This window comes from Balaenoptera musculus, chromosome 2, assembly GCF_009873245.2.
Source record: "Balaenoptera musculus isolate JJ_BM4_2016_0621 chromosome 2, mBalMus1.pri.v3, whole genome shotgun sequence".
NCBI lineage: Eukaryota > Metazoa > Chordata > Mammalia > Artiodactyla > Balaenopteridae > Balaenoptera > Balaenoptera musculus.
The window spans coordinates 25,600,357-25,613,876 of NC_045786.1; the positions used below are offsets into that span (position 1 = coordinate 25,600,357).

The 13,520-nt window shown below is 47.7% G+C and overlaps 1 protein-coding gene across 5 annotated transcripts; it reads left to right on the forward strand.

The window, feature by feature from the left end:
* Nucleotides 1-204: 204 nt before the first annotated feature.
* On the forward strand, nt 205-13,301 carry ANKRD16 (ankyrin repeat domain 16). Of its 5 annotated transcripts, XM_036844460.1 has the most exons (8): nt 205-569; nt 2,455-2,675; nt 4,187-4,229; nt 7,229-7,337; nt 7,830-7,991; nt 9,432-9,510; nt 11,890-11,981; nt 12,055-13,301. In XM_036844460.1, exons 1-8 carry the CDS (start codon nt 250-252, stop codon nt 12,055-12,057), a joined length of 1,029 nt encoding a protein of 342 aa, XP_036700355.1. In that variant the 5' UTR covers nt 205-249; the 3' UTR covers nt 12,058-13,301. The 5 variants fall into 5 exon arrangements, with proteins under 5 accessions (XP_036700355.1, XP_036700353.1, XP_036700356.1 ...); XM_036844458.1 differs by having other exon boundaries at nt 11,890-13,301; XM_036844461.1 differs by lacking the exons at nt 11,890-11,981; nt 12,055-13,301 and adding an exon at nt 9,897-10,685.
* The last annotated feature ends 219 nt before the right edge of the window (nt 13,302-13,520 follow it).

The window sequence follows — 13,520 nt, forward strand, 5'->3', positions numbered from 1 at the left end:
TGCGCTGCGTGTGACCGGCACCTGTAGCTGCGGTCCCGCGGTTCACGTAATGTTTCTCCCCAAAGTGAAACCAGTGCGGACGGCAGCCTCCGAGCGTGCGTTCGCGGCGGCCCGCGAGGCGCGTGCTCAGCCGGAGACCTGAGCGCCCGCCCGGGGCGGAGCCGGCAGAGCGAGGCCGGGGGCGTCCGGGGGAAGGGTTGGGAAGGGCCCCTGGGGGGCGGGGGCGGGCCGGGAGCGGAGCCAGGGGCCATGGCAGCGCCCGCGGACCCAAGGCGGCTGTGCCGGCTGGTGCAGGAAGGCCGGCTGTGTGCCCTGCGGGAGGAGCTGCGGGCTGCGGGGCGCGCCGGCTGCGCGGGGCCGGCCAGGGACACCCTCTTGCATTGCGCCGCGCGCCACGGCCGCCGGGAAATCCTGGCCTATCTGGTCGAGGCCTGGGACCTGGACATCGAGGCCGCCAACCGAGACTACAAGCGGCCTCTGCACGAGGCTGCCTCCATGGGCCACCGGGACTGCGTGCGGTACCTGCTGGGCCGAGGGGCCGCGGTCGACTGCCTGAAGAAGGCCGACTGGTAGGTGGCGGAACTTGCAGAGAGACCCTCACCATTCCCCGCAGAATCGTAGATTCCCGCTCCTTCGTAGGCCTCCACGACGTAGCCCCTCAGCCTTCCCCTATTGAGCAGAACATTGTTGCTACCCTTGTTGGGTTAACTGCTCCGATCTTCTGTTCCAGACTGCCTCCCGTGATAGAGCAGAGAACAGTAAAAGTACATGATCAGATAGAATATAAGCAAACTACAAATTGTCTATATGTCCTACGTATAGCATGAGCACCAGGGCGGGATGTTCTTCTAGGAACATCTAGCTAAATGATTACTTCACCAGTGACATTGTTTTAACTTTCTACTTTGAAATTCGTAGTTATAGGTTCTCAGAAATTTGCAAAGACATGGGAGAAGTCCCATGCACCTTTCCCCCATCTTCCCCCAAAGTTAACATCTTACAGCCACAGTAAGGTAACAAGAAGAAGGAACCGCAATTGCTACAATCAGTATACTTACTCGGATTTCACCAGTTATACGTACACGTGTGTGGGGGGGGTGCTCTGTGTGATTTTATCACATGTGTAGCCTTGCATGACCACCTCCACAGTCAACGATGCTCACCTGTCACCATCACACAAAGTAATTGCATTGTGTTAGATCCACATTGTTTTCAGTACTACGTCTGTCCACCTCCTTAGAGGTTATGAACACCTGAAGATTCATAACATAATGAAGTTCCTGAATGGATCCACAAGGGATTCCTGATCTGATATAAATAAGGAACACATCAGACAGCCAGATAGCTAAACAAAGTGCATCTTGCCCACTGGCATGGGGAGGGGGGGCGTAGACCTGGTGACTTTTTGAGGTTTGCACTTTGGCTGTGACTAAGCACAAAACTGATTTTCTTATGCTTGTCCAGTTCTATGGGTAAGGAAACAGTCTTCCCAAACAACCGTTAAAAGGGCACGTTTCATTTGATTGTGTGCTTAGGAAGCGCAGTTACAGGGAGACGTTTCTGCCTGTTCTCACCTTGCTGGCTTTCTCAAGTCCCTTCCCTGGATCCATTCCCTCTGTGAAGCACTTCTTGAAGATTCCAGCCTTCATTTATCTGGGTGTCTCCCTCCTGATTTCTCATTCCCTATCATTACTACATTACCAAAAATAAAAAAATCAAAATAGTGTTGGTAATTAAGTAATATCAAAGCAGTCTCAGAGGACAGATCCTGGCTGAGACCCACGTAGTTATGTTGAGCTCCAGCTAGGCCAGCCTCTGGGACAGGAGGTAAACAAGACCTGCCCCTGCTTCCGAGAGTCATAGCAGATGAGAAGGCAGAAGCACAAAATCACTGATGTGGGAGAAGAGGAGTTGATAGTGATGTAGTTCACTGTCCCATAGTTGTGGACACACATCAGTTCAGAACCTTATTGTAATCATGCCGTTTCATTTGCTCCACCAATGTGGGCTCCTTACGGCAAGGCACTATGTCAAATGCTCTTTTTAACTCCTTTTCAGACAGTTTAATAATCGGTTACTGATTGAGGTGAATGGGGTAAGTCCAGCAGAGTACCTCTTATGCAAATATTCAGTACAAACTGTCTGTGATTTTGACTAGTTCTGTTCCAATTCAGTGCCATACTAAAAACTAGTTCAGAAACAACTTTGCCTCCTTAGTATTCCCCACCTGTAGGGGCACCCACGTCACAGTCATTTTCCCCTTGTTAATCCTCCCAGGGCCCTCACGACAGGCAGGGAAGTTGCCAGCCAAAGCTGTTTTCCTGCTTCCCAGACTCCCGAGTCCTCAAGGTCTTCCGTCTCTGCCAATGGTGTGCATTTTTCTGAAGCCCTGGTCGAGTGCTTCTAATGCTTCAGCTGCCCTTCCGTCTGACAGCTTGTCCCGATTGACCTTAGGACTCCTCTGATGATGGCTTGCACAAGGAGGAATCTTGAGGTGGTCCAGGACCTCGTGGAGCACGGCGCCAATCCACTCCTGAAGAACAAAGACGGCTGGAACAGTTTCCACATTGCCAGCCGAGAAGGCGACCCTCTGATCCTCCAGTACCTGCTCGCTGTTTGCCCAGCTGCCTGGAAGACAGACAGCAAGATCGGGAGAACCCCGCTGCACACAGCAGGTATGGCCCGTAGCTGTGCGGGATGCCCCCCACCAGGGAGCGAGGGGTTGGGGAAATGGCAAGGAATACGAGCAGCTTTGGGGTATTTTGGCAAACACTTAGTTTCTAAAACCAATGTCACCCGGCCCTTAACATGCTCTTCTTTCTTGTTTTAGGTGACTTTTCGCATACATTTGTCTTCTCCTCCCCAGTTAGTTAGATGGTAGGCTGGTTCTGTTCCTTACTAAGTCTTTGACCTTGGGCAAGGAACTTAGTCTCTTGAGCAGGTTTCCTCAACCACAAAATAATGATAATGATGATGCCCGTATCACAAGGTCATAGGGATTAAGGCACATGCAAGGCCCTCCGTGCAGTGCTCCACAGGCAGTGAGCACAGGACAGCTACAGCTGCTATTTTCACAACCATTTTGACATTATTAAAAGCAGAAGGAAAGGGGACTATCCTTATACATTCAGCAGTACCTACTATGGTGCTGTCCATTTAAATAAATATAGGTGCTTATAATTAAATACCAGGGCTCAGTGGGTGTGACTTATCTAGTGACAATGTTGAATATAAATCTGGACTACCATTTTCATTGTTTGGAGTAATTATCCTTAACTCTGAACTGTCTATTTGTAGATTATCTTAGTTAAAAGCAAAAGCGCAGCGGTATAAGACAAAAGGGGCATTAAGTAGACCAAGAGTCCAGATCAAGACATTTAGAACATAATCTTTAGCCCTCTGGGTAGCACATTGAATTAGAATACAGGGCTTTTAGGTTTCTCTGAAATCAATACCTGTGACATGATGTCATTGAGGAGATAGGCACACAGTTATTCTGGCCACAGTTAGGGACCAAAGAATCCTTTATAAAACTTTGCACATGAGTGGAAAAACTTCTTTGCTCGTGAATTGTTTGACGAACTACCCTGCTGTTGTGGAGAAACAGTCAGTGCCCAGTCATTCACACAAAATAGTGGAGAATAGATAGTCAAAATCTTTTTTTTTTGGCCACGCTGTGTGGCTTGTGGGATCTCAGTTCCCCGACCAGGGATTGAACCCGGGTCAGAGCAGAGAAAGCTCGCAATCCTAACCACTAGGCCGCCAGGGAACTCCCTCGAAATCTTTATTATAGAGGATAGTTATTTCTAGCAGGAGAATTAAATTCCTGGTTATTTTGTCATGGATTACTCTTAAAATGTTTTACATTTCTTGGGCAAAAACTGACTGGCCCTAGGGATTTGTAGCACGAAAGTGAGGAAGCAGGTTTAAGATTGAAAGTTTGCCATCAAAGTCTCATAAAGACAAGATAATCAAGTGTGAGCCTTATACCTGTTAAGTGAAAACATCGCCCTTTACCACTCATCCAGCTAAATTTGTCTTTTTCTGGGGCGGTGGCAGTGTATCTAACTTAATACTCTTTCCTGGAAGTTACAGCTAGAGGGATGGGGCACAGAGAGGTGCCAGGAGGGAAGAAGCATTTTATTTTTGTGCTAAAAAGCTCTCATTCTCAACTCTCTCCACCCAGCAATGCATGGCTGTTCAGAGGCAGTAGAGATGCTTCTTCAGAGGTAAGAACAAAACAGCAGATTGAGGAAAATATTTGCTAATTGACAGTTAATATCAGTGCTGCATAATATCAGAGCTCAGACAAAATGTTCATAAAGAATCTAAAGTACCAAAACAGACATGAACAAAAGGCTTAAGCAGATAAAGAAGGTGAAACAAAAATAGCTAACAAACCTGGGGAAACATTAGCCTTTTATCTGTTCATTCAACAGACATTCATATACTCACTCAGCACTCACTGTACCAGGCGCAGGGGCTACCACAGCAACAAGATAATGTGGTTTCCCCCCCAACCCATGGAACTCACAGACGGGCAGGGAAGACAGACGCTGCCCACGTCGTGTGAGTCTGATGAGCGTTACAGGGAATTGCGAGGTCCCCACAGCAACATGGCACGTGGCCTAGGGGTGAGGAATCTCGGCCCCAGTGACACTGACGCTATGACCTGGAGGAGGCTGAAAATGGGGGGCAGGGTGGAGGGGGCATTCCAGGCAGGGGTGACAGTACCGTGAATGCTCAGGGCCGGGGACAAACACAGAGCACGGCAGAGACCAAAAGAAGATAGGCACGTGCTGTGTCCCAAGAGTGACGGGGAGACTGCAGAGGAAGGGCGATTCAGGTCCGGTGGGACGCTGGGCGCCACCTGAGGATTCCAGATCTTGTGCTAAGCGTATAAGATACCACTGAATAATAAGAGATTTGCATTTTTCAAAGATCCCCCGGTTGCAAAACAGAATGGATTGGAGGGGGAGCAAGCGTGGGTGCTGTGAACACAGTCTGGCGGCTGTTGCAGTTGAACAGGAGGGATGGTGGTGGCTGGACCACGATGCTGACTATAGGGTGAAGAGAAAGGTCTGGAGACACTTGAGAGGTAGAATCACCAGATCTCGGTGAATAAAGGGACAAAGGGAATGAGGGAGAAGGACAAGTCCAGGATGACGGCCAGGTGTCTTGCTTAAGCAGCTGGTGCTGTGCTGGTGCCACCTGCCGAGGTAGATGACACCTGGGGAGGAGGGGCAGGCTTGGGGAGAAGCTGGCAGTGTCACTTTCAGGCATGTTGAGTCACATGTACCTGTGAGACACCCAGGCAGAGACATCCAGCGGGCAGTTAGACACAGATTTTAGCCCAGAGGAGAGGTGTGGGCTGAGATACAGGAGTGGGCCTCGTCAGCATAGAAGTGACGATTGAATCCATAGGATGGAAGTGGTTACCTAGGAGACGATGGGTGAAGAAGAGGAGGCCTAATGCAGTGCCCCGAAAGCATCACTGTGTAGGGCTTGCCTCCTACGCGTTGGGACTGTATACCTGCGGTCATAAATACTCCTTCCTTCATTCAACAGATGTTTTCTAAGCACCTGCTGTGTGTGTTAGGCACTGGGTGATAAGCAGTTAACACTGTTCTTTCCCTAACAGCCTGCAGGCTAGTGTGGAAGCCGAGTATAGACACACAATCGCAGAAATGTCATAAAATTTCAAATGGTGATGATACTACAAAGGGAAGGTCCACAGTGCTATGCGGGAGCAGGGGTCATCCTGTAGATCTGGGCGAGAAGATGGGCCTCTGAGATCCTCCTGAAGCTGAGATTGGAAGGATGCCTTGGAGTTGGCCAGGTGAAGAATGGCACTAGGATGCTCCAAGCAGAGGGGACCAGCAAGTGCAAAGGCAGCAAAGAGCCTGGCACCCGGGGGAGCAGAAGGAGGTGGGACAGGCAGGACCCTTGAAGGTAGGAACAGAAGAAGATGGGACAGGTGGGAGGTAGGGCCGAGAGGAAGGGGAGACAGGTGTGACCACGAGGAAGGTAGGAACGGAAGAAGGGAGGACTGGGGAGAAGGGAAGACGGGTAGGAATGGAAGGAGGTAGGACCATGAAGCAATAGGAACAGAAGAAGAAGGACGGATAGGCTGTGGGACCGAGAAGAAAGTGGGACCGGACAGAAGGGGGGTCGCCTTAAGCACAGGGAGGAGGGGCCAGAGGATCCCGGAGAAGTGAGTGGATATCACATAATCCTGACCATGGGAGGTCATATTGAGGTTTTAGGCTTTGTCCTTTGTGGTTGGGAAGTAGTTAAAGGTTTTAACCAGGAGAGGCTGTACCCAAATTACATGGTGAAAAGATTACTCTGTTAGTGGTGAGAACAGAATGGCTGGGCCGGAACCAAAGAGAGAAAAACAGGTAGGAGGCTGTTTCCTGTTGACTTGGTCTTTGTTTTTTCTTTTTCCCAGCTGCATTGGGTCTTGGTTGCTGCACATGGGCTTTTCTCTAGTTGCAGCAAGCGGGGGCTATTCTTAGTTGTGATGCGTGGGTTTTTGTTTTTTTTTTAACATCTTTATTGGAGTATAATTGCTTTACAATGGTGTGTTAGTTTCTGCTTTATAACAATCGGCTATACATATACATATATCCCCATATCTCTTCCCTCTTGCGTCTCCCTCCCTCCGTGCGTGGGCTTCTCATTGCGGTGGCTTCTCTTGTTGTGGATCATGGGCTCTAGGCGCACGGTCTTCAGTAGTTGTGGCACACGGGCTTAGTTGCTCCGCGGCATGTGGGATCTTCCCAGACCAGGGCTCAAACCCGTGTCCCCTGCCTTGGCAGGCAGATTCTTAACCACTGCGCCACCAGGGAAGTCCCTGTTGACTTGGTCTTAAGGGGTGAAGACAAAGATGGAGACAAAGATACAGTTTTGTTTAACATTTTGGATGTAGAATTGAGAGGTTTTGGTAATAGATCGGCTGTGAGGGATGAGGGGTGACTTCAAGGCTCTGCATCAGAAGCTGGAGAGATCACAGTCCCTAAAATGTGACGAGAAGCTTAGAGGAGGAGCACGTTTGCTGGGGAAACCAACCTGCTCTCGAAGAGCTCGGTACAGATACTGAGGTGGGGAAGGAGGGCAAGCACTCCGGGTTCTCACGGATCATCTATGAGGCAGGTGGTCAAGAGTCAGCACCGTTGGGTTTGAAGCGGTGACTGTTCCCAGCTGTTACTTTGTGTTTGGGCTCTAGGTGCCAGTATGAACCGGACTGCAGAGACAAGTGTGGCCTCACACCCTTCATGGACGCCATTCAGTGTGGACACATCGACGTAGCCAGGCTGCTCCTTGAAAAACACAAGGTATGGAAATGGTTTGGTTTTATCCCTTTAGTTCTTCCTACAAGTTTTAGATCATGGGATAAACAGGAAGCATTATTGTTCAGATCATGGGTTCACATCTCAGCTCTGCCACATCCCCCCCTCTGAGGTCCCCTTTACCTCTTTAAGCATCAGTGTTTCCATTTGTAAAACAGGGTTACTATAAGGATTAAATAACATAATGTACATAAAGCAGTTAGCAAAACAAGTATTCAATAAACAGTAGCTGTTTCATAATAATAACAGCAACAGACTCTCCCCAGTAACTCTATTTGTTTGGCACTTTAGCCTACAGCGTTGAATCTTAACCATTTTTTTGGTTAGAGCATCCTTTGAGAATCTGACAAAAGCTACGTATGTATCATCTGCCCAGGAAAATGTATGTAGACCACAGAGTTTTGCCAAAATGTCAGAAGTCCATGGACCCAGGTATCTCTGCTCCTTACTTTTGTTCATGTCTCTCCCAACCTCTAGGCTTGCGTTTCTGCTGAGGACTCCCTGGGGGCCCAGGCCATCCACCGGGCAGCAGTCACTGGGCAGGATGAGGCCATCCAATTCCTGGTCTCTGAGCTTGGCATCAACGTAGATGTGCGAGCAGCCTCCACCCACCTCACAGCACTTCACTACGCAGCTAAGGTTTGTTTCTTTCCAGAACAGTGTTCCTGCTTCCTGAGGCTTGAACCCTGTTGATGAGTAACCCTGTAGTCGTGGTTCTTTTGCTCGATCTCTATGGAAAAAAGAAATTGCCCATGACATACTCTTAAAATGGTCATGATTCTAAAGCCCTGTGTCCCTTTAAATAGAAACCTGCCTTGGGCTTCCCTGGTGGCGCAGTGGTTGAGAATCTGCCTGCTAATGCAGGGGACACGGGTTCGAGCCCTGGTCTGGGAAGGTCCCACATGCCGCGGAGCAACTAGGCCCGTGAGCCACAATTACTGAGCCTGTGCGTCTGGAGCCTGTGCTCTGCAACAAGAGAGGCCGCGATAGTGAGAGGCCCGCGCACCGCGATGAAGAGTGGCCCCCTCTTGCCTCAACTAGAGGAAGCCCTCGCACAGAAATGAAGACCCAACACAGCCATAAATAAATAAAAATTTAAAAAACAAAAAAAAAGTAGTGTATTGTTTAAAAAAAAGGAAACCTGCCTTTATTTGTTTCTGGGTAAAAACTGAGAAGAGCCCTTTACTCCATGTAATGCCTGGGCTCTACGTTCCCTCCTGCCCTTTTTTGTTTTCAGGAATAGTGTTATTTAAAGCTGTAAAAATCCATCATATGAAGTTCCTAGTTCCTTATTCTTTTACTGGATTTCAGAAGATTTCTTTAAGTAAGAAAAGGGAATTGCATTTACTGGGCTCTCTGATGTATGAAGTATTGAAGACACACAAAAGTTTTCGCTAGAAAAATAGCCACTATCTTTAATATTATCAGCCGCCTGCCTTTACTTGTTTTTCTAGCAACAGGATTAAACATTTTCCTGGTGAACTGCACTCTCCTGCCTGTGATCCCCCTTTGAGAACATGGGTATACAGTTGAGGGTGGGCTAAGGGCATGGTCTGTGGTCACGGGGATAAAAGCGAGTGGGAAGATTGAACCTGCAGCCTTGGTTTCAGTCTCAGCAGGTACTGACAGGCTAACTGGCTGGACAAAGGTATATCGATTGCTTCACAAAGGACAATGCCAGCTATGATAAGAATCCCATCCAGGGGAGGTTACACTCTTTTCCAGCTTATTTCTCCCCTAAAGATTTAGCAAAGAGTGTGTTTGCTTGGGAGATTTAGAATTGTGTTTTCTGAGTAAATCAAAAGATTTATACTCCTTACACTGAGGAAAACCCAACCATAGTGGTCAGTGATTTGGCTACAAAATTGATCATCTGTATTCTAATAACTAAACGTCACCTACATCTTTAATGATTTATGCTGAATTTCGAGAGTAATGTGACGAGCCTTCCTTTAGATATGAAAATTCAGTTTCAGCAGTCGAGTATTTTAGAAAAAGCACCTAATGTGCATTAGAGTTTGTGTCTAAGGCTTGCTTTTGTCATCATTACAGTGGTAACAAGTTTATTTCAACACTCAGGAAGGACACGTAAGCACAATCCAGACACTCTTATCCTTGGGTGCCGACATCAACGCCAAGGACGAAAGAAATCGATCAGGTACGACCTCATTTTACACGTGCTTTGAAAATTATTAGTAAACTGAATGTAAACAATGTAAACAATGGACTTTTATGTTAAAATCATTACACTTTTAAAATTATTCCTCTAGTAGCTCAGCAACTTTTCCTTAAAAAAGCACCTCCTCCATTTGCAAAGCTATAGAACTGCTGTTACCATGGTAATGATGATGACTACTACTCCTTACTGCTGCTGGTATTACTGTTGTTGTTTTTATTATTTTAAACCACACAACGTATGTGACATCAAAGCACTTTCTGTCTTAATACATGATCACACCAGCTCCCCAGGTGTTAACATAGATTCTTCATAGGTCTTCTCTCTACGGAATGTATTTTAAAACCTTAATCACTATATTTTTTTAGATTTGGGGCTCAGAAAGATATTTTCAGAGCTAATTCCTTAGACTTGGACTTTAGAATAAACCTTCTCATTAGCACTCTGTGCACCAGTGACCATCTTGCGAGGGTTAAGCAGGACCTTGTGATGCTTCACAACTCACTCCAGGGCTGCAGAGGAAGGTCACTAAGTCCCAGGACACAAACTTTCTCCTAACGACAGGGGAGCAGGACCCAGGATCATGGCTCACAGCACATCAGAAACCCTCAGCGCCAATTTCTAACCAGAATGGGAAGATGTGTCAGCATTTTTTGTTTCTGTTACGTCATTCTTACTCATGGTGATATTTTTACTTACACAGAGAATTCACAAAACTTTGAAAATGTCTTCTGTACTATTTAAAGTCTCCTATTTCTCATTAACTTACTTTGTTGTTTTAGACAAGTCTCTCAAATTCTCTCCAACTGGTTTTGTTGCTTTTAAAACCATTTGTGACCAAGTCAGGTTAAAAGGAAAAATGTTTTGATCCAGAATAGGCAAAGTCATAGGGAAGAATACGGAACTATGAAATCTGTGCAATTGCAAGAGTCAGTGTTTTTATCAGGGGCATCCTGCTCTCCAGTCAGTACTGCTGTAGGTGATGCACTGAGCTGGGTGCCTCTGTCCCCACCCAGCCCTGCACCTGGCCTGCGCGGGGCAGCATGCGGCCTGCGTCAAGTTCCTCCTGTGCTCTGGGCTCGGGGACTCTCCGGACATGACGGGCGCCCTGGCTCAGCAGCTCACACGGAGTCCGGACGTCCTTCAGTGCTTCAACCACAGCGCAACAGCTGAGGGCGTTTCCAGAGGAAAACAGTGAACCCATAGTAATTCACGTCCTGCTGCTTGAATCCGTTGCAGATGCAGTGAAATGGGCCAGTAGCCAGTGTTTTCTGCCCTCCCCCTCCTGCACTCCCTGCTTTGGTGGCGGATTCCCCGGGGATGAGGCGGCTGTCTTCCTGGCTGTATGACTGCACATCGCACAGTCAGAATCTTTCCATAATCTCTGATCCACTTTTTCTGCCCTTCCAGTGGAGTCAGATGATGTTGATGAAGTCGGTGTCTGGAATCCTTAGAGGAGCATGAAAATACAGTGTACATACTGTTATGTATGTGTGTGAAATGTTTTATAATAAAGAGTGTGTGGTGAGGCCATGATAATAATATTTAGAATATAGCAAGTTCCTATTGCCTTGAGCGGTAAAACATAATTGGCCTGTATACTTTCTTCTTTCATAGGCTTTTCATTGGCATTGCAGTGGTTTAACTTTTGGCTTCAAAGCCTGCAAGGAAATGCTGGGATCTGTTTACATAGACATTTACAAGGAATGGAAACGTTGCTATAGTCTAAGCACTGCTACTTGAGCTATAATGTTTTAATCTTGAGGTTATTATTTTTTTAATGACAAGTTCTGTATTGGCTCCCTTTGGATAATAAAGGCATCTCAAAACGCATTGAAGATATTTACGAAGCTTTTCCACGACCTCATTTGAAAAATGGGGTTTGTCCCACAGGTCACATTTCCTGTCCCACCTGCCACCTGCCCACGGAAGCTTGTGGCTGTGGAGAAGTGAAACACTCGACATTGTAACTTTGAAAAATTTTGTAGCAACTTAAACAGATTGAAGAAAGGATGAGTCCTCAGGCATTTGGATTCTTTTCCTGTTTCTTTTCCTTTTCTTTTTTTCTTTATATGCAAATAATAATTATTAGTCCAAGTCAATCTGTTAAAAAAGCGTTTGCATCGATCACAAGCAAGACCCAGTCCCCTCGTTCAGTGTCATCTGGTAAGAACTCGTCACACGCCCTCACCCCTGTTCTCAGCATCGTGCCAGGCTGGGCAAATAGCAGGAATGTCCAGTTCTCCGTTATTCCCAGGTGGTGCTGGCTGATTTTTATCCCTAACAACCAGATAAATGTTCTGGTAGAAACACGGCTGGAACCTCTGAATCACACACTGTCTCCATCTGCACCTCCTCCAGCTGCAGTTACCATTTCCTGTTGCTCCAGAGATGTCTTCGTGTCCCTGCCTTTGCGTCTGAGGATGGCCTGTTACGTGCATCCCTACTTGCAGGTGGGACAGAAAGACCGGTCTGGGGCTGCCCTTCTCCCCTCAACACACATGTGAAGCAGCTTTTTCTTTGCAGTGACTGCACACAGGTGTGTTCCCACCCGAGCTGTGCCTCTGCCTTACACACTCGCCGTGATGATGGTCCGTCGGGTTATGCTTGGTTCTCCAGTACACGGCTCTCCATTGAAAACACCCTTGTAGCTTGGACAGGGCTGCTGGATGCTGCTGCCAAAGCTACTCGAGAGCCAGAGAGGGCAGTGATGATAGTAACATTCACTGTGGCAAACACAGTGGTGATGATATAATTACAACCTATTACCGCAGTAGTAATATATTGAGAATGCTAATGACAATGGTGGTGATCATTAGTATTATTCCCTCACTTCCTAATTATAGGTACTTTTCTCACTTCCTTTGGGTCTTTACTTAAAAGTGGGGCCCTTCCTTGGCCACCAGATCTAGAATTTCGTTCCCTCCTTCAACATTTTATATCTTCTTCCCTTAGTTCATGTTTTCTCCATAGCATTTACCACTGTGGAATATACCATCTGTCTTGAGTTATTTATTTTCTCTGTTGTCTGTCTCCCCCACGAGAATGTAAGCTCCTTGGCCAGGGTTTTTGTGTGTCTTGCTCACTCACTATATCTACAGGGCCCAGAACAATGCCTGGCACATGGTAAGGGTGTAGATCATGAGATAGCCAACGAGTGAACGATAACTTCTGTTTCTTGAGCACTTACTGTGTCCGGGATGCTGTGCTGAGTGCCTTTCCTGGCCAGTCTCGTTCCATCCCTGGCTCTTACGAGGGGCAGCCCCTCCTGATTATCCTCCATCTCAAGCATCCTTTCTCATCCCGACCTCCTTAGAGAAGAGCCTGTGCTTGGTTCCCGGTTCGTGGGCACTGCCGGCCCCTGCCGCCCGGCTTCCTCACTGCTGCTCCTAGGTCACCGGGACCCAGTTGCCAAATCAAGTGACGTGCCTTTAGCCCTCATGTTTCTGATCCTTTCAGTTCAATTATCAATCAATCACTCCCACCTTCCGGAAGCTCGTTTCTTGTCACCTCTGACAACACGCTTCTGGGTTTTCCTTTCTGAGCTTCCTTTTCCGTCTCTGTCATGAGCGTCTCTGTCAGGGCCTATCCCATACACGCTTCTGTCCCCACTCAGCACTGTCCCTGTGCCGAGTGTGCCTCCACCCGCCTCATCCACTCTCATCTCACTGCCCCCTGACCGCTGAGCCCCTCCAGCCCTGACCCTCTGCTTCCAGCTGTACGTTTTTGCATGGATGTCCCAAGGCTGCCCCACACTCAACTCGCTCAAAACCTAACTTCCCCCTAAAATTAAAAAAAAAAAAAAATTGTAAATCAACTATACCCTAATATAAAATAAAAAATTGTAAAAACAACCCTAGTCTCCCCCAGACTGTGTACATTCATTCTGCGCCTGCTGCCTGAGCTGTGACACCGCCCTTCATCCCGCCTCCCCGGGTCCCTTCCTTCTGCAGGAGGCCCGGCCAGTCTGGTCGGCTCCATCCTTACAGTGA